The sequence below is a fragment of the Heteronotia binoei genome, chromosome 12, assembly GCF_032191835.1.
Source record: "Heteronotia binoei isolate CCM8104 ecotype False Entrance Well chromosome 12, APGP_CSIRO_Hbin_v1, whole genome shotgun sequence".
NCBI lineage: Eukaryota > Metazoa > Chordata > Lepidosauria > Squamata > Gekkonidae > Heteronotia > Heteronotia binoei.
In genome coordinates this window covers 68,816,691-68,841,235 of record NC_083234.1, presented here as the reverse complement: position 1 = coordinate 68,841,235, position 24,545 = coordinate 68,816,691, and the positions used below count along the sequence as shown (strand labels likewise).

At 43.5% G+C, this 24,545-nt stretch overlaps 1 protein-coding gene across 1 annotated transcript in view; it reads left to right on the top strand.

Annotated features, from left to right (window-relative positions):
- Nucleotides 1-24,545, top strand: part of CDK5RAP2 (CDK5 regulatory subunit associated protein 2) — a 190,150-nt gene that overhangs the window by 59,978 nt on the left and 105,627 nt on the right. Inside the window, exons 11-12 of the mRNA XM_060250867.1 lie at nucleotides 3,270-3,385; nucleotides 5,273-5,401. Coding sequence (XP_060106850.1) covers nucleotides 3,270-3,385; nucleotides 5,273-5,401 — 245 coding nt within the window. The remainder of the gene's footprint in view (nucleotides 1-3,269; nucleotides 3,386-5,272; nucleotides 5,402-24,545) is intronic.

Sequence of the window (24,545 nt, the reverse complement as noted above, 5' to 3'; positions counted from 1 at the left end):
GAGGAGGAAGAGCCGCAGGGAGGGAGGCTGAATTTGGTGCCCCCACCCTGCTGGCCCTGAGGCCATGGTGGATGGGCCGGCCCTGGGGCCAGCCCCTGGAGCCAAAAAGGTTGGGGGCCACTGGATTAAAGAGTTAGAACACTTTTCCTATGAGGAGAGGTTAAAACGCTTGGGGCTCTTTAGCTTGGAGAAAAGTCGACTGAGGTGTGGCATGATCGAGGTTTACATGATTATGCATGGGATAGAGAAGGTAGAGAAAGAAAGACTTTTCTTCCTTTCTCACAATACGAGAACTCATGGGCATTCAATGAAATTGCTGAGCAGTCGGGTTAGAACTGATAAAAGGAAGTACTTATTCACCCAAAGGGTGATTAGCACATGGAATTCACTGCCACAGGAGGTGGTGGTGGCTGCAAGCACAGACAGCTTCAACAGGGGATTGGATAAACGTATGGAGCAGAGGTTCATCAGTTGCTGTTAGTCACAGGATATTGTTGGAACTCTCTGTGTATTCTTCGTGCTTAAGGGGGGGCACAGTGGGAGGGCTTGTAGTGTCCTGGCCCCACTGATGGACTACCTGATGGCACCTGGGTTTTTTTTGGCCACTGTGTGACTCAGCGTGTTGGACTGAATTGGTCATTGGCCTGATCCAACAAGGCTTCTCTTATGTACTTACTTATATACCAGCTCTTTCATCCTGGAACATTGTTACCCCTGTGGGTTCTTACCACCCTCATCCTGCTGCCAAACAGGGATGGGGCTCACAGGCTAAAATGTTTCTTGGTTTCTCTAAAGCCACCCCCACCCAGAGCAGGCTTACTGCAATATATCCCTTCCCACAGTCAGATAGTTCAATGACATAAGTTGCTATTTTCTATTCAGTTCCTGCAGTCCGTTGCGCCAATAGCAAACTAAAAATTCTGCAATGTTATTTTACCCGGCTTTTCCCCTTGAGACCCAGGGTTCATTTTCTTGAAATCCCAACCACAGCAGAATAATTCATGCCTTCCAATAGCCAATAACTTTTTTTTTTGCTTTGCACCTGCCTGAAATTATTTTGAAATGGAATGCTAAATATGCAAATTATAATTTCTGCATTAGATTCACAATGCATGCTGATAACTAGGGAGGATGTCTCAGATGTCAAAAAGGTACAAAGAAATACAAGGGTAAAAATCCCTTCAATTAAAGAGAATGCTTTGTGTGGGGTGGAACAGACAGCTATAATTTCTTCTAGGTTTACTCATCTGGTATTTATTATAAAAGCATATTTTGCATGGTTAATATACATCACCCCAAAGTACACATAAGATTAAAACAAAACTGATTCTCATCCAGTATGGTTTATAATTTAAAACACTGAGTCTTTTCAGACCTAGTACCCACCTTTATCCCTGACCAACAGCATGAGCCCATGTTTTAAAATGTTTATAAATCCTGCCCTGAGCCTGCTTGGCAGGGTGGGCAGGATATAAATTGAATAAACTAAACTAAAGCAAACTGTATATCTGGGTTGCTATTATGTGAATAAACGCTGGACATCTTCAGGATATCACGTTCCCCTCTCCTCTCCTTGCTTCCTGCCAGCATATTAGACCTTCATGTTGCCAATATAAGCCATAGTTTGCCATTATGTTCATTATGTTGGAGAAGGGCATTTAAAGGAACTGCAGTCCTTTTAAAACACCTTTTTCCTCCCTCCATTGAAACCAATGGAGGATGGAAACACCTTCTTTGGGGGCCAATAGAATTGGTCCAATCTTTTTGAAAATACTGATATTTTTCAGGTTCAATATACCCAAACCCAAACAATACCATTTTTTTTGTACACCCCTATTGAAGACCATTGACCTTTGGCATAAATACAAGACTGTCCCAGGAGAGCTCTTCCTATTCTGATCTTAATCTCACATACAACAGAGGAGCTCTAATATAGTTACAATGGCCCCTCCTTCCTAGTCTGATTGAAGCTGAGCACCCACGGTTGGCATTTCTTTGGTCCAAGCCAGGTTTCACACAAGAACTTTCCCCTTTTTTTAATAGCTGCATTTCTGTCTGAATAATGCCCTAAGATTGTTCCCATGATGCCTTTGGAGTTCAGTCAGCTGCCTGGAGACAAAAATATATTTGCATATATCTAAATAGAATTGCTTTATTTTTTTAATATTAAAAATATAAATTAACTAGGGGAGAGAAGAGAGTAATTGAGATTCTGTGTGTGCATGTGTGTGTGTGTGTGTATACAAATGGGTTTTAGGAAATGGATTTACACAAGGCTTTAAGAGATTATTGAATCCTTGAAAGTGGACAGTTGGGTAGAGTTGGAGAGATTTCCCAAATCATTTATATCCCATTTACAGCTATTCCTATGTGTTCTTGGGGGCAGCAATCGAGTGGTTAAGTGCCTTTCAGTAGAGCAGTGGGATAGATAAGGCATAGTTTTCTGCTTCTTCCAGGGGAATCTCCAGGTATGCAAAACAATCACTAAAAATTACCCCCCTCCCAACTCCCCCCCCCCTCAGTCTGATAGGATTTGAGCACATTTTCTGCTCTCTAGTTAGTACAGAATGTTGAAGGCAGTTGAACATTGGTTTAAAAAAATACAAAAAGGAATGTGAGGAAATTCTCTCAAGCCCGTAATAGTTTCTGGGATCCTGGAGGAGAGAATTAGTTTGGGAAATGTCTTTTCGTGCGCAGAGTTACAGAATGTATTTAGACTCAGCACTAATAAGAATGTTGAAACCTGCAAATAATTTTTCACCCACAATGGCAAATCGATACAGTTTAGTTTTGTTGGTTTATGTAATGGCCTTTCTGCCCACTGGAGTGCCATGGGCAGCTTGAAGTCCAAAGATGAGTCAGAATGCATCAGAAAATTCAGATCCTAAAACAGAAAGAGCTAGAGCAGTAAAATAGACATCAGCTGAAAAGAGGGACACCATAAGCATAAAACTCAGAATATATCATGCAAAGGCATTCTGGAAAGAAGATCTCCAGAATTGACTCTGGAAGTCATGAAGAGGATGGTGCAAGTGTCCTCTCCTGTGTACCTTCCTGAAAAAGCCTTCCTATTGGTTCCCACAAACTTAGATAAGACAGATTCTCACAGGAAGGTCCCATCCATCTATCTTAAGACTCAGGCACATTGGTATGAGTGGAGGCAAATTACAGGTACCAAATAAGTTATATAATGTAGTCTTGGAGGAAGAAGCCAATGCAGGCTTAGATTTCAAATTTATAATGTTCTCTCTCTCTCTTTTTTTTTTTAGAGGAATCTTTGTTTTCTTTGGGTGACAAGACCTCTTACATGAGCATTTGCTTAGGCGAACAAGACCCCTTAAACTTTCAGCTAGATCAGCTATCTCTGGAAGAACTTAAGAAAAAGGTATTACACACTTGTTCAGTGACTATTTTTCATGTTTTTTGAAAGGAACGGATATGGGTGGTCTGTGCAGAATCAGGTCTCTGGAGTTCCAAGCCTGTATTTCTTCAGTAAATGATAATGGGGTGGGGAGCTTGCGGGGGAGACCAGTTTGGCAGGAGACAAATGGCCAGTTCTCTTTCTCACACACGATCCCTCCCCCCCAAATTGGTTTTTGAAGTCTTCCTGCGACTGGGCTCTGAATGGAAGTTAATGTTGAAGGGGCAAAATGACCAAGTAGTTAAATTTGCGGGGGAGGCTCGTGAACAATGTTCCCTCTAAGCGGCAGAATCTTGTGAACAAAAATTGTGAGCTACTGGCTGTAAAGTTGTGAGCTACTGCCTAAATTAGCTTGCTCTGGGGCCATTTTTCCTGAGTGAAGACAAAGATGTGTGAGCTGGAGGCTAAAAATCTGTGAGCTAACTCGAGCTAACTCACCTTAGAGGGAACACTGCTTGTGAATGTGAGAGGGCTAAAGAATCTCTTCACCCACCAGTCCACCCACTCCCTTTAGTTATTTGGGCACATGCAGCCATCATGGTGTGATTATTTGTCATTGTAATGGAGGATGTTGGGGACACATTGCTGAGCTTTCTTCTCACCAGTGTGATAGGTTACTCACATCAGTGAATAAATTGTTGCATCTTATTTTCATGTTCAGGTTTCATTTTCTTTCCCAAGTTTTCTGATTGTTTTCTGGAGAATAAGGTAACAGTCTCACCATGGGGTTCTTTCACACATGCCAAATAATGCAGTTTCAATCTAGCAACCGTTTGCTAGTGGATTTTGCCATTTCACATAGTAGAATCCAGTTACAGTTATAGAGTGCACTGAAAGTGGACTGAAAGCGTGTTATTTAGTGTGTGTGAATGTGACCATGTCTTTAGTAGCAGTGTATTTGTTGACTTTACAGATCTTTTCCTTTGTTCGTGGTGGCAGGAGAATTGCCCCATGAAGGGGAGCAGAGTTGCCAGGGAACACATCATGAGAGGGAGGGGCTGGTGAAAAATCCACAGAGCTAAACCAAAATGCTAGCATATAGGAAGCCTGTCAACTTTGCTTATACATTAGAGAGAGAGCTTGTCAGCCAAAGTACCTGGAGCTAGAGATGGCACAGCATGGCCACTGCTTTTGGGGCTTCACTTCCTGTTCTCACCGCCAGATATAGTCGTCTTGTTTCTTTTATGCATACCTGGGGCTTCAGAAAAACAAACAAACGGTATATAGGTGATGAATAGCATGCCTCATTCCTACTATTTTCAGGCAGGGCTTTTTTTGTAGCAGGAACTCCTTTGCATATTAGGCCACACACCCCTGATGTAGCCAGTCCTCCAAGAGCTTACAAGGCTCTTTTTTGTAAGCTCTTGGAGGATTGTCTACATCAGGGGTGTGTGGCCTATTATGCAAAGGAGTTCCTGCTACAAAAGAAGCCCTGGATCTAGGCATTTCTTTATAGGTGGCAACTCTGCGTACACAAGAGCAAGGTTGTAGCGCTTAGTGCCAGACTGGAAGTGGGGCAACACAGGTTCAAATCACCACTCAGTCATAAAACTCAGTGGGTGAGCCTGGCCAAATGTTCTCTCTTATCCTAAATTCTCTCATAGAAACATGGTGAGAATAATGTGAGGAGAGGAAAAACCAGGACTGCTGTCTTGATCTCCTTGGGAGAAGGGTGGGATAAAATACAAGAATGCATGCACTTCTGGCTCAAAGGCAATTGTGTGTCTCATACCTGATCAGCTTTAACAGTCAAGTTATGGCAGCTGGTAATTGTTAAAAATTGTGACATGTGAAAAGGTGTGAGGATCAGATTCCCCCCAGTTTCTGAAGCTTTTCTTTTTGCTTTCTTAGCTTATGGAACTCCTCTTGGTGGTAAAGCAGCTGCATTCAGTAAATCAAGACCTCAAACAGAAGCAGCTGGATGGTTCCAAGGTGGGTTCTGCGGCACAAGAAAAACTGCAAACATTTGATGAAAAGGAGGTGAGGCAAAGCTTGTGCTTGGTTTCCTGTTCCCACTAGTTGTGACAGTGTGTAACCATGTTTTTTTAAAAAAATGCTGTTAATAACTAATGTGCTGACATAGTTGAGTAATGGCAAGTCCATACGATGACAACACTGAACGGTGCTTGAATGCATCTTTCATTGGACTGGCATCTGCTGCTATTTACTCTTTCAATTTAATACTCGGTGCTTTAGCCTGGTTCTTACTGAGGTTGCAGTCTGTGTTTGGGCTGTAAGCAAGGGCCCACTGTGATAAAATGGTTCTTCATAGAAAAAGCATTCCCTACCCATAGAAAGCTAAATGCTATGGTGAAGCGGTGTGTCCCAGCTTTCTTTTCCTGAAAGTGTCCTGCAAGCAGGAATTTGTTTTCTATGCAGAAGCATTCAGTTATCAACCCTCTTCCAAGACTTTTAGTTTGAGTTGGTACACTGTTATCTTACTGAGAACTAGGCCTCAGTCAGGCAGAATGAGCAGTTTAGCCAGGTCTCAGATCTATAGAAAATATTTTCAGTTAATTGCTGTTTTATTTCAGTGGCTTGTGTGATTCAACTAGACAATCACCCTTCTGTGGATCTATTTTCTGTAACTACTGAAAAAGTTTGCGTCTTTGTGTATTCTATCCTGTGAACTCCCGTCTGCAGAGCCATGTAATCCGGACGAGGTTTACCACCTCAGAGGAGACCTCCTTTCAGGAGGGGCTGTATCTCAGTGACAGAGCATGGCATGCACAAAGTCCCACGTTCAATCTCCAGCATGTCTAATTAAGGATCAGATCATAGGAGGTGTGAAAGACCTCTGCCTGAGAGCCTGGAGAGCCACTGCCAGTCTAAGTTGGCCATACTGACATTCATGGACCAATGGTGTGATTCTGTATAAGGCAGTTACATTTCTTTCTGTTATGGTATGGTTGGAATGCACATTTCAGAAAACAATAATTGGAGTCCATTTTCCCCCAAGTTCAATCAGAGAGATGAGTAATACATTGACCACAACCAGTGTCTCCACTTTACCAGGGGAATGTGGAAATTCATCTGTCCACGTTACCAGACCGGAATGAGACATTCAACCCTCCAATACTCTTCTGTAAACCTCAACAGAAATAAGCACTTTTAACCACTGCTGCCAGCAGGAGAGACAGAAATCTATAGATATTAGTCCTCCTCCTACCTGAACACCACTCTTCAAGAGCTTCCAGCCTGTCTATTCATTTAATGATCACCTGCGTTTCCCTGGCCACCCACTTCCCTTCACGCTGGGCAAGGAGGTCCATAGTGTAGGAGACAAACCTGTCTTGTGATTTAAACATCCAAGAGAGAGTTGCTTTTCTCGTGCTCAATTTTTTACTTGCCTAGCATGAAAGAAAGAAAGATAGGCTGGCATGTGGGTCCTTCAAAAGTTCACACAATCAGAAGACCAATTTAGTACGGAAGAATTTTAGCCATTACCAGGATAAATGGTACTCACAAAATTAACCAAACATAAATCAAGGTGAAGTCTACTTCACTTTGCCTTAAATCTAAAGCTTATCCCTAAGCTTGTTATGAGAAAGAAGTAACATATGCTTAAAGGTACCACATTTATATCTGGAGGAAAGCCACCATCTGATACCGTCCGTCCCCCCCCCCCCCCCCGCAATCCCCAAGCCGAGGCCAAAGTGGCCTCTCTTTTCTCTTTAGCTACTAAGAACATAAGTGAAGTCATGTTGGATCAGGCCAATGGCCCATCCAGTCCAACACTCTGTGTCACACAGTGGCCAGAAACAAACAAAAAAAACCTCAAGTGGCATCAGGAGGTTCACAAGTGGGGCTAGAAGTCCTTCCACTTTGCCCCCCCCCCCAAGCACCAAGAATATCTTGGTGCTTGGAGCATCACTGCCCCAGACAGAGAGTTCCAAAATATGCTGTTTCTAATAGCCAGTGATGGATCTCTGCTCCATATGTTTATCCAATCCCCTCTTGAAGCTGGCTATGCTTGTAGCCGCCACCACCTCCTGTAGCAGTGAATTCCACATGTTAATCACCCTTTGGGTGAAGAAGTATTTCCTTTTATTTGTTCTAACCCGACTGCTCAGCAATTAAATTGAATGCCCACGAATTCTTGTATTGTGAGAAAGGGAGAAAAGGACTTCTTTCTCTACTTTCTCCATCCCATGCATAATCTTGTGAACCTCTATCATGTCACTCCGAAGTCAACGTTTCTCCAAGCTATAGAGCCCCAAGCGTTTTAACCTTTCTTCATAGGGAAAGTGTTCCAAACCTTTAATCATTCTAATTGCCCTTTTCTGCACTTTTTCCAATGCTATAATATCCTTTTTGAGGTGCGGTGACCAGAATTGTACACAGTATTCCAAATGAGACTGCATCATTGACTTATACAGGGGCATTATGATACTGGCTGATTTGTTTTCAATTCCCTTCCTAATAATTCCCAGCATGGCGTTGACCTTTTTTATTGCAAACGCACACTGTCTTGACATTTTCAGTGAGTTATCTACCACGACCCCAAGATCTCTCTCTTGGTCAGTCTCTGCCAGTTCACACCCCATCAACTTGTATTTATAGCTGAGATTTTTGTCCCCAATGTGCATTACTTTGCACTTGGCCACATTGAATCTCATCTACTAGAGAAGGAAACAGCACTTCAGCTCTTTTCTGAATCTGTTTTGTTACTTTGTTCATTTCAGCTCAAATTTTAATCAGTCCTTCTTGAATCATTTAATTACAGGCTTTTCCTATACCAAGCGATTTCAGTTTTGGCTGCAAACAAAAGATTGATAGTAAACAGTGTAGAAGCAAGCAGAGTGCAGCCTCCCCCCTCCCCCCCTAGTAATTTAGGGCTATGGAGTAACCCCTTGTATATATTGATATTTTCTTGAGAGTGACCAATAACCCAGAAATGGCACTGGGGACATACCATTCTGCCACCCTCCCTTTCCTAAGGTTCCTTTTGCCATCTTGCCATTAATCAGCAGACTTGTTTACCTTCTCAGGTCACCTTCAAACCTTAGATTTAACCGTGTTTTGTTTTTCAAACTTTGTTCCTGGTTTTTTTCCTTCCTTTTTAATTTCCTTGTCCTCCTCGGGTGTACATGCAGTCGAAACACGAATAAAATCAAAGCAAACAATGCTGCTGCTGATTGACAGTTTCTATCTTGAGTTCTTAAATTGGACTTCTGCCCCAAAGAGCTGGAAAATGGAATGTTTTTGGAGTGGTTTTTTGTTGTTGTTGTTCATTTCCTGTGAATGTAGTGCAACCATGCGTCTTTGGTGCTGGCTTTACAGGGTTGCGCTCAATTGAGGAGTGGCCTTATTATGTTCTTTGGGCTCGGACCTAATCAAGTGCAAATGCTGCAGGCTTGCATATTCTTCCTGCCTTCCCATTGCAGCTCCTGTGAACCCATTCCCCATGCAGCGTATCTCACTCTAAACTCAAGGGTTCTCTGACCATCTGGAGTGGCTTTTTTGTGGGGTACAGGGGAGTGCAGAAAGAATAGGGCGGTGCAAAAGTCCTCTTTGAAAGTGGCAATTTGCTTGGTTGGATCCAGTCCCCTCAACTTTAGGTATTAAATAGATCACTGCGTAACAGGGCACAGAAGGGGATGCTACTCCACACTTTATATTTGTTTCTTTTAAGGAAAACATACATTCCAGAGAAGGCAGATGTCTGAGAGGCCTGATTCAGAGCTTCTGGTTTAGTTTCACAGAGGGTTAGATTGTCAGTTGAATGTACTACTGTGCTATTGCACTGTTTTATTGTGCTATTCTGCGGTACCATCCTACCATACTATTCTGTTATAACATCTTGCTGGACCATCCTGTTATAGTTTTACTAAATATTGTAACTGGTTTTTATTGTGATGTTATTACTATTTATGATGTACTTTGCTCTGAGCCCCAATGAGGGAATGGGCGGAATATAATAATAATCCTATTTCACTTCAATTCACTTGGAGCTCCTCCAGGTAGTTGGGTTTTTAAAAACAAAAACAAATCTATAAGCCACTCTTCCACCCAAAATCTGCTTCATGTCGGTTTACTCTAAGCAGTAACGATTTCTGTGAAAAAATGAACCAGCAAAGAAAATGTTTAAACAGTTGTCTTAATTAAGTGGAGAATACATACAACGCAACCCAGTTGTAACTGAACCTGTCAAAACAGCACCAGAAACAGCAATATCTACCAGATGAAAGAAACACAACCTGCTGAAACAAGCATAACCAAATGATTGATTGGGCAAGCAAAACAGACTTCAATGACCCATAAAGGAGAGAAGTAAAATGGCATTCCATAGTCAGGGCACAACCAAAGGAAAGACCCTGAGTCTGGGAGCACTTAGCCACCCTCCAGAAAAGGTTGAACCCAGAGAAGGGCCTCCTATGAAGATCTCAGCTAAGGGGCGAGCTCCTGTGGTAGAAGACGGTCTTTGTCTACTGTGTCTCCAGGTCATTTTGAACTTCTGAGGTCAAACTATCACCTTGAAATGTGCCTAAAGACAAACTGGCAGCCAGTGAATAATACTGGTTAACAGTTCCTGAAAACAGAAGTGCTTGTTCAGCTTTGTTGCAATTTGCACAGCTTTTCTCTAGAGGGGGATGTTTCTCCACTGATGTCACTAGAGGTAGTAGCAGCAGTAGTGTCATAGTAATTATAATAGTAAAGTTAAAGGCACTTTAAGTATATTGCTTTGTAATTCTTACAACAATCCTGTAAAGCAGGTCAGTATTGTCCAGCTCTTGTAGGGGGATTTGGGGCTGTAAAATCATGGCTTTCTAAGGTTACATACTACAGTCATGACAAAGGGGAGATTTGAACCAGCGAGTCCCTGTTTCATAGCTCAGTTTCGTAACCAATCCCCTGCTCCCTGCCTCCCCAGCTGCCAGATGCATTGCCATCTTGGCAAGGAAAACTCCCTGTCCTGCTTCTCAGGCTCAGAAGTGAGATCAATAGCTATTCTTCTCATGCTTGGGAGCTGCTTCTTTTCAGTGCTGTAAAAACAACGGGGGTCTCATAGCAAAGTAAAAGCTAACAGATCTATCATGGCCTATCATAGCCTAATGTCCGTTTCAGCAGACGCATGTAGCGTTATCCTCAGTTGGCAAATGTCATGTATCTGACAAATGTATTATATTTTCATCCCACTCTTCAGACAACTCGTGGGTCCCAAAACACAGGGCGCTGTCCTTAGGACTGCAAACTAAAAAGACAAGATACACAAAGGGTGGGAGGCGGAGGGAGGGGAAACAGAGATCAGTCTGACAAGATAAGCTTTTATATCTTGTAGTGACCCAGATGATTCTCCTTTTTTTTATTTATTCTGAATAAGATGGTGCCTGTCAGGGTCTATAGGACCTCTGGCAGTTGAATGTCATTCTGCTGACAGAGCAGCCTTTCCCTAGGAAGCAATCCTAGGCAGGTCTGCTCAGAAGTTAGACCCACACTATTTAAGGGCACTCATTCCCAGGAAATTGTCCTGAGGATTGCAGCCATGGCCTATGAATGTTTTATACATTAATAAATCTGTTAGACTTTAGGATACTCCAGGACTCTTTGTTGTGTTTTCTACAACAGACTTACCGAGTTAACTGTCAGGTAATCTGCACTACAGCAGCACAGATGCCCTCTAGAGCTGTGGGCTTGGCCTTAATGGCGATATCCCCTAATATTGGTCATGCTTCCCTACAATGACCCGAGGTTCTGATCTCCACGCTACGAACCTCGAGCTGAGATCAGTTATCAGTGTAGCCTCCAGCCAACCTACAGCGTGAGCAGGAAGCTGACAGTTCAATCTGTTCTTAATCCGTTTCGTACCAGATACACTCCCCCTTGGAGAACTGGGTGTTCGGTTGACATTTGGAACAGGGAGACAGTCTGGGAGCTTGCTCTGCTACCCTAACTCCCCCGCCCCGGTTATGCTAACATTGCAGGCTATCCAGAAGCTGTGCACAAAAATAGATTTACACAGTTTTGTGTTTCTTTGTGAAACAGAACCTCATTAGGTTTGGTAAAGAATCCCTTCTGTGCATTTAACTTTCCGTCATTAGGCTGCAGCCGCCCACATGTAAGCTCACATGCCGGGAAAGTGCCGGTGGCTCAGGAAATGCATTAAATGCTTCATCAGGATGTTCGCTATTCAAACCTTTAAAAAAAGGAGAATACAGTCTGATCTCCTTTTTACCTGAGAAGCCCAAGGGATATTTGAAAGAATCACTTATCAGGATTCCAGATAAAGAGTGTGTCACACTGAATAGAGCTATACTGGCAAAGAGTGGGAGACACTGAAATCCAGGAGACGCTGTTGTGCTATACATACGATTTGTTGCAATTATTGACGCCCTCCCCTCCCCTCTATAAAACAGTTCCTTAGGTACAGTTGAAGCAAATTAGCATTACAGTATAAACATACCCATTGGCCAGTAATTCTCCTCCTCTAAGCATCATAAAAAATGAACATCATTTAAAACTATGTTACTTAAAACTGGCATTGTTAGCAAAACCAGCTGATGCATTCAAGAGCACAATAACTGATTGAGGCCATGTTAAGCACCAGATGAAATGAGCTTCCCTCAGAAGGGGACTCTGAAGTCCTGGCGTTGCTCAGGAGGAAGACTTCTTCCATGTGGCCACCCAGCGTACCTTATAATAACTGGGGTGCCTAGAGGCCCCGTGGCGCAGAGTGGTAAAGCAGCAGTACTGTGGTCTGAACTCTCTGCTCATGACCTGAGTTCGATTCCGGCGGAAGCTGGATTCAAGTGGCTGGCCCAAGGTTGACTCAGTCTTCCATCCTTCTGAGGTTGGTAAAATGAGTACCCAGCATGCTGGGGAGAAAGTGTAAAAGACTGGGGAAGGCAATAGCAAACCACCCTGTAAAAAGTCTGCCATGAAAACGTTGTGAAAGCAACGTCACCCCAGAGTTGAAAACGACTGGTGCTTGCACAGGGGACCTTTCCTTTCCTAGAGAAGGACTTTGATTACTGTAGTGCCCTGGCAGGGTGATATGACTAGAGGAGGTCATCATTGAGGTACTGGGTTTCCATAACTTAGCGCTTTAAAGATTAGGACCAGCATTTTTGAGTTGCGCCCAGAAGCTTTGCTGGCCACCGTCACAACTGAACGAAGTGAGCTCATTGAAGGCGGGGTTGACAATAGTCTGGTCTGAATGTAGTTTGTTTTGTGTCCCATATTTGCTCCAAGAAGGTCAGTGTAGCATGCACAGATATATCCTATTTATTCTTGAAATAGCCCTGTGAAATAGGGTAGATTGAAAGAAAGTGATTGTTCCAAGGCTTCCCAGTGAGCTTGTAGCCCAAGCAGACATTTGAACCCATTCCCGACAAGCCATGCACTATACCTGTCCTCTGACCAGTGGTTTAAGGATGACTTTAATAGCTTTCTAGAGTTCACTTATGCTGGCTCCCAGGCAGGCCTGACATTTGGAGCAGTAACTCCTCTTGGTTATTCAATGCAGTCAACCAGCAAATGACACTAATGAGTGGGGAAAGCCAGTGAAAGTTGCCACTATCTGAAGTGCAGAGCCAGTCACATTTCACTTGTCATAGCCACTAAAAGTTGCCACAATCTCAAATGTGGAGCCCATCATCCAAACAAATTTGGTGTGGGCTTTCTCACATTTTAGCCAAAAAGGGAATTTTCCTTCTTTTATAACAATACCAGCGACACATTAATTTTGGTGATCTGGGTCTCTGGGGGGATTTAAATCCAACAAGAAACAATTTACATATTTAGCATTCTACTTAGATTGGAATGAGAATAGATTTCTTAAAGGTATCTAAAATAAAGCATTTATAACAGTTTTTAATGCCATCAAAAATAATGGGAATGCTTGATCATCCTTGGCTTCAGTCGGCTAAGTGGCAAGATGGGGAAGATGCATTTCTAGACAGAGACATTCTGATCCATTATGGCAGGGATACAGCATAAGAACTTCTTGTCACCAACAGACATCCCCAAGACACATCTGCATATATTGATCCAGGTGTTCTGCTGGGAATTCCTTTATTTTGTATGGCAGGCAGGCACTTTCAGCATTGAGCCCTCCCCTTCGGCCTTTCATCAGCTCCTCAGGATTTTGCTAAAATGTTATTAGAGGATGCTCTTGTATTGGGTCACGTCCTTAACACGTCAGTGTCATACCAGGATGTGGCATGATTTCATGCTAGACCCCACCAGAGACTCCAGCATCCATTCCAGAGCCAGAGAGCCCAAGCATCTGTGATACCACAATTGCCTTTTCTGATTCCCATTCACATGAGACTGTGCTAGCAGTTGCCTGCCTGTTGCTGAGTTCACCTGTCTGGGATCTTATGCACTTGCCAAACTTCAGAAACACCAATATTTTCATATTGGGAATTTACTTCAGAAAAGCAACATTGCAAGTCATCCAGAGAATAACTGGGCACAGACAGCATAAATAGGCTTGAATTGAGAGCAGGTATATTGGAACAAGCATTTCAACTCAATATAGTAGATACAGATGTTCTGATGTACGTGGACAAAATGCCAGAAGAAGCTTACTTGCAGTGGGCACGAAATCATTATTTTTTATTATTTATTAAATTTATGAATCGCCCAATCCCTGCTATTGCAGGGCTTTGGGCAATTTACAACATTATTAAAACAATTGCAGTGAAGCATACTTAAAATATATTTCAGAAACATTTATTTAAACATTAAAAACAGATGGCAAGTAATAATTTTTTTCCTAATTGCAGACTGATGGTTACTTGTGGGTGAGGGGAGAGGGAGGGAGCAAGGATGAAACAGACAGGGTGCCTGCTTAAGATGAGAAGAAGACGACTTTATACCCCGCCCTTCTCTCTGAATCAGAGACTCAGAGCAGCTTACAATCTCCTGTATATTCTTCCTCCACAACAGACACCCTGTGAGGTGAGTGGGGCTGAGAGGCTCTTGCAGCAGCTGCCCTTTCAGGGACAACTCCTACAAGAGCTATGGCTGACCCAAGGCCATTCTAGCAGCTGTAAGTGGAGGAACGGGGAATCAAACCCAGTTCTCCCAGATAAGAGTCTGTACGCTTAACCACTACACCAAACTGGCCATCGCTGTCCTCAGTTGAAAGCCTGGTGGAACATCTCAGTTGAAACCAAGCTGCCTGGTGAAATCAAGCTGCCTTCATGATGAAATGTCTAGGATTCTGACCTGAGTGAAGCAGCTTCTAGAGCCCAGGAGAGCTGCAGTGGGCCAGTTCAGCAGGAAAAATATTGGGCCAGATTGAAGTGGTAGTTGCATCTCCTGATACTCAACCAGATCTACAGTCAATTTGGAATGGCTAAACCTGGCAGCAGCTCTCCAGGGTTTCAGACGGAGGTTTTGCACATCACTCACTACCTGATTCAACTGGAGATGCTGAGGATTGAGCCTTGGACCTTCTGCATGCCAAGCTGCTGCTCTACTATTGAGCCCATAGACCCTCCTTACTGCCTTTCACCATGAAGGAACTAGTACTACATCCCCAACCAGGGCTACTGGAACTGACAACCTGAAGGCTGAGCAGCAATATATATATATAGAAGCAGGAAACCAGCCAGGGAGGCAGTGGGGCCCTTGGATGACCATGGGGTAAAAGGATTACTGAAGGAGGATGGGGAAATGGCTGAGAAGCTAAATGAATTTTTTGCCTCCGTCTTCACTGTGGAAGATGAGAACTTTTTGCCCGCCCCAGAACCACTAATTTTGGAAGGGGTATTGAAAGACCTGAGTCAGATTGAGGTGACAAAAGAGGAGGTCCTACAACTGATAGACAAATTAAAAACTAATAAGTCACCGGGTCCGGATGGCATACATCCGAGAGTTCTGAAAGAACTCAAAGTTGAACTTGTGGATCTTCTAACAAAAATCTGTAATCTTTCATTGAAATCTGCCTCCGTTCCTGAGGACTGGAAGGTAGCAAATGTCACCCCCATCTTTAAAAAAGGTTCCAGAGGAGACCCGGGAAATTACAGGCCAGTCAGTCTGACTTCAATACCGGGAAAGTTGGTAGAAACCATTATCAAGGACAGAATGAGTAGGCACATTGATGAACACGGGTTATTGAGGAAGACTCAGCATGGGTTCTGCAAGGGAAGATCTTGCCTCACTAACCTGTTACATTTCTTTGAGGGGGTGAACAAACATGTGGACAAAGGAGACCCAATAGATGTTGTTTACCTTGACTTCCAGAAAGCTTTTGATAAAGTTCCTCATCAAAGACTCCTTAGAAAGCTTGAGAGTCATGGAGTAAAAGGACAGGTCCTCTTGTGGATCAAAAACTGGCTTAGTAATAGGAAGCAGAGAGTGAGTATAAATGGGCAGTCTTCGCAGTGGAGGACGGTAAGCAGTGGGGTGCCGCAGGGCTCGGTACTGGGTCCCATGCTCTTTAACTTGTTCATTAATGATTTAGAGTTGGGAGTGAGCAGTGAAGTGGCCAAGTTTGCGGATGACACTAAATTGTTCAGGGTGGTGAGAACCAGAGAGGATTGTGAGGAACTCCAAAGGGATCTGTTGAGGCTGGGTGAGTGGGCGTCAACGTGGCAGATGAGGTTCAATGTGGCCAAGTGCAAAGTAATGCACATTGGGGCCAAGAATCCCAGCTACAAATACAAGTTGATGGGGTGTGAACTGGCAGAGACTGACCAAGAGAGAGATCTTGGGGTCGTGGTAGATAACTCACTGAAAATGTCAAGACAATGTGCGTTTGCAATAAGAAAGGCCAACGCCATGCTGGGAATTATTAGGAAGGGAATTGAAAACAAATCAGCCAGTATCATAATGCCCCTGTATAAATCGATGGTGCGGTCTCATTTGGAGTACTGTGTGCAGTTCTGGTCGCCGCACCTCAAAAGGGATATTATAGCATTGGAGAAAGTCCAGAGAAGGGCAACTAGAATGATTAAAGGGCTGGAGCACTTTCCCCATGAAGAAAGCTTGAAACGCTTGGGACTCTTTAGCTTGGAGAAACGTCGACTGCGGGGTGACATGATAGAGGTTTACAAGATAATGCATGGGATGGAGAAAGCAGAGAAAGAAGTACTTTTCTCCCTTTCTCACAATACAAGAACTCGTGGGCATTCGATGAAATTGCTGAGCAGGCAGGTTAAAACGGATAAAAGGAAGTACTTCTTCACCCAAAGGGTGATTAACATGTGGAATTCACTGCCACAGGAGGTGGTGGCGGCCACAAGTATAGCCACCTTCAAGAAGGGTTTAGATAAAAATATGGAGTACAGGTCCATCAGTGGCTATTAGCCACAGTGTGTGTGTGTATATAAATTTTTTTGCCACTGTGTGACACAGAGTGTTGGACTTGATGGGCCGTTGGCCTGATCCAACATGGCTTCTCTTATGTTTATGTTCTTAATAGCTCTAGCAATAAAGATATTTTGATATGGTGCCATCAACCCAGATTTTAGCACTGACTTCACACAAGCCCTCCTCAAACATGATATGCAATTCTGTTTGGAAATATTTTCTTCCTATTGCAGAGCTAAACAGCTAGATCCCAAGAGATGTGCCACTTGGATTCCTGCAAGCAGGTTTAAATAAAAAAATCTCAGCAGTACCACATTGAAACATTAGCTGTCCTTCCTATTGAATCATAGTAAGAGCAAACATTTTTCTCAACTCTGTCTATTCGATAGGTTCTTGAGAGACATATTAACCTTCCCACTGTACACAGTTGCCTGGCATTGGATCTGAACTCTCAGTGTTAACTTTGTTTCCATTTGGTCCATTAGATACCTGTTCACTCAAAGAACTGACTGGCAGTCCTGTACCATTTTGGGGCATCTTGTTACCACATAGGGTTTCTGAGCTTTCATACCTACTATATTAATAGGGGAGCCTGCAATTTTCGTAATGATGAGGTGGTCCTTAGAATGGATCTCATGCTTCATCCTAAGGCCAAAAGTACCTTTCATATTTTGAAGAAACTGCTCTGCCCTCATTCTGTCCAAAACTTTCTCCTTTGAAGGAGAAAAATAGCATAGTTTAGATGCTGAGAGGCCTTTGTTTTTACTTTTCCAGAATTAAAAGGCTGGCAGAACTTAGCAATAAAGATTTAGATCTCCGGTACATCAGTAGCTCTATGGATATGGGAACTTGAATATAAACATCAGTTACCAAGTTACCATTCTATTTGGGCATTGTGAAACTTAACTTCTACCCTCTTCTTCCTTGGTGTGTCTTGTCTCTTTAGGTTGTACAACCAGAAAATTTGTCCTATATCCACTTAAAAGTACTAGGAATGGGCACAAACCAGCGCATAAACCTAAATTTATGACAAAAATTGCCTGATTTGTGATTCATGAGTCAAACCTCCCATGAGCCTCGATATACTTTTCATAGGTTCAGGAAGTTTGTGGTGGTGTGTGTTGGCAGTGTCTGTGGCAGACACACTGGTGTAGATTAATTACAATCATCAAAGCAGTGGGAGGATGGACTTCTACAGCCCTGGAAACACCAATAGTGACCCTCCAAAGGTCAACAGACATCACTGGCTTCCAGTGAGAGAGCTCACATTCTGCTCTTTGGGGGGGCATGTACTGGGGAATCCTGAGGAGGTTCTGCTGCAAGTTTGATATTTCTGGCTTTCGGGGTCCTGTTCTATATTCTTCTGGACCTGTGATTGCGATTTATCCAGAAAGCACTTTCTTGGGGGCACCTACTTTGGGGGGCTGCTACTGCATCCCCAAAGCTATTCCTCACCAAACTTGGAAGGCAGGTAGAAGGGCATCTCAGGGAAGTCCACTGCAAGTTTGATGCCTCTAGCTTGCAGAGGAGGGGGTGTTCAACACATTCCTGATCCTGATTTCCCCAGGGCACTTTCCTCGGGGCACCTGCTTTGGGGGTTCGTAAGTGGACCCCCATGAATCTAATCATCATCAAACTTGGAGGATAGGTAGAGGAGAGTCAGCTGGAGAAGCGCTACGAGTTTGGTGTCTCTAGCCTGCAAGAAGCCATTCTATTGCATCACGAACCACATAAATAGAGCCAGTTTGGTGTAGTGGTTAAGCGTGCAGACTCTTATCTGGGAGAACCGGGTTTGATTCCCCACTCCTCCACTTGCACCTGCTAGCATGGCCTTGGGTCAGCCATAGCTCTGGCAGAAGTGTCCTTGAAAGGGCAGTTACTGTGAGAGCCCTCTCCAGCTCCACCCACCTCACAGGGTGTCTGTTGTGGGGGAGGAAGGTAAAGGAGATTGTGAGCCGCTCTGAGACTCTTCGGAGTGGAGGGCGGGATATAAATCCAATATCTTCTTCTTCTTCTTCTAAATGAACCAGTTCGGTAAATGGGAAAGTTCATGGTTTGTGTGGCCCCATGAATCGAAACAAACCTCAGTTTTCTCGGTTCATGCCCATTGCTATTGAGGACATCTCCTGCCGCCAGCATGATGTATTGAATTTTAATTGTTGGGAATTGCTTTGAAAGCCTCCCTCTATTGTTTGAAAAAGCAGGCTAAAAACTTTCTAAGAATATAATATTGGATTTGTGGAGGCTCAGTTAAGAAGATCTTGGGGCTTATTCTAGTGTTTTGCAAACCGTCTGACTTGGAACGTGTTTGTTTTAGGCAGCTTAGGACAACCAGGACTTCAGGGTAGTATAACAAAGCCCAGGTTTTTCTCACTGCTATTAAAATGTTCCTCTTTCTCCTTCCCGTCGACAGAACAGGAACGCAATCCAGCTAAGCCCCATCCTTCCCAAGTCATCTCCCTTGGGTGCAGTGGCTCCGAGTAATCAGGGGTAGCTTTGGGTTCCAAAAGAAAGATAAAAAGGATTGTTTTTGAACTGTCCTTTGAACATCTGCTTTCAGCCAGCGAAGCCACGGTGCTGAGTCCTGCCTCTCAGGCTCCTGGGACCTTTGCAAACCAAGCATATCAGCGGTTCATTTAGGAAAAACACATTCTCAAGGTTTTTAGCCGCCACGGGAAGATTTGCAAGAGGCAGCTTATCCTCAGTAGACCTTCTCCTGGCCTTGAGCCACTTACTTTGCATTTAATATTTTTGTTCAAACATTAAAGTCTGTTCCTCAGGGGGCGAGAGAGTTTCTCCATCGGTCAGAAGCTAGCGCCCAAAGTTTCCAGTGCAGCAGCATACATTTCCTCTTTCGGGGGTGGGCTCCTCTTAGGAGCTGGAGTTTAGATCAACAGTAGCTCAGAGAAATTGGATTTGGCTTGGAAAGACAGCTTTACATACCCTGAGAAACTTGCAAATGGAGATCTGACAAGAAGGTGAGCAGGATATAGAGTGTCCACCGGTATGACTGCTGCCCAGTGAGAGTTAGCTGGGGAGGTTTCTTTGTTTCTGTGATGAAATGATGAGCAGTGAGTCATATATTATTGTAAAAATTCAAACCAGCCCAGCAAAATTATTTCATTACCAGGTGTGGTGAAATGTTTTACACCCCAGAATTTGTGTCAGACTTATAATAATAGGTAGATCCAGGTGCACAGCCGTGTTGATATGAAGCAGTAGAACAAAGCAAGAGTCAACTTGCACCCTTAAGACCAACAAAGTTTTATTCGGAATGTAAGCTTTCGTGTGCTAGAAACACACTTCATCAAACAAAAGTATGGAGTGGCAAGCAGTCATAAATACACAGAGAGTGGGCAGTGAGCTAGTAGGCAGTCATGGAAATGGTTTTTAGCTGCAGTACTTTCTTGCTTTTGCACTTTTATTTCTGTCCAGTGGGCAGGTGGCACTTTTCCTCCAGTTCTCACAATGTGCACTCTGCAGGGGACTTTAGAGAGAGATTAACTGCTTCCACTACGTCTTGCGTGGTGCCGCTGCCATTCATTCATGCAGCTCTGTCCAAAAACAGGAGTGCTTCTTGCTCTGGAAGTGTGAGCTGGTTGCTGTTTAAAAAGGGTTGACACAATGCTTTTTTAAGACTTGTTTTTTAAATTGAAGTTTACATTCTGTTCTAACGAAGGCATGTGCGTAGGTGTAAACTGCTGCATTCTATGTCTTTTTGTTTTAAAGATTTATACCCTGCCTTTCGATCAAATGATCTCCAAGGCAATTTATACCAAATGGAACCAATGCAGTGGTAAAAGACAACAGAAAAGCATATGCATCTTAAATGACACAGTTAAATCTCAGTCAAAGCTTGATTGAATAAGACTTCATTCAGATGTGATGGCAAATTTAATTGCATTGTTACATCTAAGCCCCAAAATTGTGGTTAGTTTGCTTGCTTGGTTGCAGAGCAGGATTCCGAAGTAGGATGAGACTGTAGTTTAGAATCCTGGTTTGTAGGCAAGAGTATGAGCTTTACTCTGTGCAGTGATCCAGGTATCTGTCTCCTTAAGTGTTTCTTGCAAAGCATCTTACCCAACCTGTAAATGTGCAAATCTTCAGTTTCTCAGATACTTGACAAAGGGAGCTTAGATTCTTGAAAGCTCATACCCATCAAAAATCTTGTTGGTCTCTAAGGTGCTAGTGGACTCAAATCTAATTTCTCAGGTGTCTCTTAAACTCTAGAGCTTGTTCCTCTATTGACAAATTATGGTTTGTTGTTATATTTGAATGGAGCTACTGTCTAGTGGTTGCTTGGCTTGGAAAGGGTGCTCCATGGTTAGGGTGCCATGTCAGAAAAGTCCCTGTGCCTGATAGCCTTCCACATAGTTTTCAGAGGTGGAGGTAGCAGAGTAGGGCAATTTTAGTGTGGGAGATTTGTATGGAAGAAAGCACTCCTTCAGATAATCCCAGCCCTTTGAGGACTTTGTAGATTGAACCCAGCATTTTGAATGGAACCCAAAATTTTACTTGAGATATTTTGTTGCAAAGTAGATACCAAGAATTTCCAGAAGACTATCTATGGGGCTGTTTTAAAGAGGAAAGCATGGGCCTTTCATAACTGAGGTGACAGGTGTGTGAGCATGTTTGTTCTCAGATACCTGTACTGAAATACAGAGTGGCTTGTAAGAGAAAGCTAACATCTGCATCTTAGACAAACATAGCAGAGTTACACTGGAGTTACATTATAATGCCACTGTGGACATGACCCATGATATCTGTCATCTTAACAGCTGTTGTTTGCACAAAGTCTTATCCAACATATGAAGTTGCCTTATACTGAATCAGAGTCTTGGTCCATCAAAGTCAGTATTGTCTACTCAGACTGGCAGTGGCTCTCCAGGGCCTCAAGCTGAGATTTTTCACACCTATTTGCCTAGACCCTTTTTAGTTGGAGATGCCAGGGATTGAACCTGGGACCTTCAAGTCCAACCCGATTGATCCTCTGCCGCTGTCTGTCTACATTTTGATCCCACCTTTTCTCCATGGAGCTCAGCTTGCAGGACATATTGTTCCTGCCACCTCCATTTTATCCTCACAGCAGCTCTGTGAGAGAGTGGTTTAAGCCAATTATGTGTGGTATGTGGGCACCCAATCAGTTTCAAGGCTGAGTGTGGAGTGGAAGCTGGGTTGTACTCCAGCACTCAAATCACTACTCTACATTAGCTCTTGCTTACCTGATTATTTCCAACCAGCACTACCATTTCCCATTGCTTTTGCTGCCACAGGAAACTGCCTTCTGGCAACTGAATTTGCCCTCCTTAACCTGAAAATCTGAACAGTATCGTTCCCCCCTCCCTTAACCTGAAAATCTGAACAGTAGAATAAATTGCACAGTCCTACTGTTAACCCACTTTCTTGTGGGACCTGATCCAAGGAAAGAAAGAATGAGGCCACCAAAAGGAAAAGGGATTCACTTTCTTAGTGGTGTTTTTTATGCAGCTGCCAACAGAAGTATGAAATCTACAGAGTATCTTCAGCACAGAATGGTCATAAAGAGCCTGACTGGGAGTAGCAATATCATTGATCTAAATAGACTCACTGTGTCAGCTGGAAGGCATTTGAAGAACTCGCGGCAAAACTGACGTTTTTTTCTATCAGCAAGTGAACTGAACAAGATTATCACCAGACTTCATCCAGGACTTGCTTGAGACGACAGTGATCAGTTTGTGGATACTCTGACTTGGCAAAATACATTTCTCTAGATCTGGTGTATCAGAATGCTGCAGGAGCTGGTGAAGATTATTGATGATGCTCTCCTGAACTTGTGTTGGTCATCTTTGAGATTAACATCTGCAGCCAGTGGTCCAGATGTTGAACTCCCTACTGAAAGAAACCAAAGATGCTGTCTGGGCCTCTCATCCCACTGGATGTTTTTAAGCAGACTGCCCTTCCAAAGTGTTGCTAGCTTTGGATTGGGTCACTGCTTTGTTCAGACTGGAAAAGCACCAACATGTACGGGAAGGAATTAAAAATGCAGCCAGTGCTGCGAAAAGTCTTTATCCCAAGGAAAGACTGGTACTCCAAAGGAACGCTTTCAAAATGGTTGCATTTGTTATTATAGCCCCATCAATATGTATTATGCTTTTGGAGTGCAAGAAGAAAGTATCCTGCCCTAAAGGCACTTAGAATCTAAAAATTAGCACAACAAAAGAAGAGAGGTGGGGGATAGCGAGGAAAGAAGATGCACTTGTTCCCATCACAAGTGCTAAGGCTTAATGTCAGTAGAGATGGATGACTGAGTGGTTGTACCAAAAGTTTCACCACAGTTCAAGTTTTGGGGAGAAATTTGAAGGAAGCAATGGGAGGGGGTGTCTTAACAGTTTTTAGAACGGGGTTCCAGGCATAAAGTGCAGCAAGAGCTGGAGTTCCTAGTGGGCGCAGAAGACCATTGAACAGCTGAGAGTGGTTGAGATGAAGCTTGGAGAAGGTTGAAGCGACATGACCAAACAACAGGCTAAAATCCCACTTTTCCCTGGGGACATTGGTTGGGGAGATGGGTAGCGAACCCAGCCATTGGGAGGGGGGGGGAGGAGCAGGGAGCTAGATGCATTAACTCTTAATCACTGTCCCATCAAACAGCTGGTCAGTAGAACTTTGGTGTATTTGAAAGGGCTCCCTTTGTGCCGTGGCAGCTCCTTGTTCAGATAGATCTTTTTTCAAGATACAGTTGTGCATGGACTTTCCCTTGTAGCTGTCCTCTCGTGCTGGAACATGGCTTTATGTGGATACTCTCCTGAGATGCATTAGGACATGGAAATGGTCTTTGAAACTCGTGTGCTTTTGTCATGCTGTTATCATGGCGGAACAAGGAAATGGGAGATCTAGAGACTTTTTGAACGTGCACATGCCTTGGGAAATTAAAACACGGCAGTGCAGTCAGATGTCCCTAAGATGTTTTTGTGAATTGGAGCTGTTACATTTTTCAGAGGAATTTCTAGGAGGATGTTTTTGCTTTAGAAAACCCTGGTGTTTTCATTCAGAATATTGGGGAAAGACTTAACTACTGGAGAATCATTTACCATTTAAGCAGCTCTTGCTTTAAACTTCTGAATCCATAAACACTGCATGATATTGAAGCTATTACATGGCCATGTTAGGTGAGAGATGAAACGCAGACTCCCTGCGTTTACCTGGAAATGGGGAAGAGAGCCAGGGTGGTGTAGCAGTGAGAATGTTGGACTAGAACTAGGGACACCTGGGTGGCCTCTGACCTGTCGTCTTCTCTCAGTGTAACTGGTACGGCTCACATTTGTTAATCAGCATTTTATAGGGCCTTTTCAGTTTGTTTCTTTATTTGACTTAATTAATCACCCCATCCCGGCTCATGCCAGGCTCTGGGTGATGTACATCAGTGATACAAAATGCATAATTTTAAAACAGTTAAAAACATTCACGCTAAAAACATCTTACAGACTCCCCATGGTGCCTTATTAATTCATTCTGTTCCATCACATGGGGGGGGGAGGAGAGCTCAGAGGGATGGAAAATGAGGTGCCAGTTTGGCTACCATCTCTGTCCTTACTTGAAAGCCTGGTGGAATATCTCTGCCTTGCAGGCCCTGCGGAATTGCAAAAGATTCTACAGGGCCCTGGTGTCAACTGGCAAAGAGTTCTGCCAGTTTGAGGCCTGGACTGAAAAAGCCCTGGCGCTCGTCAAGGACAGCTGAACCTCTTTAGGGCTGGGGTCACCAATGAATGACTACTAGTAGAGTTCTTCAAATAGATCCTCTTGGAATCCTTCTGATAGTCCTGTAAAGGAGGATAGTGTTGGGATCCACAGAATGCAGAAGGAAGTAGTGCACGGGTGGCTTTCT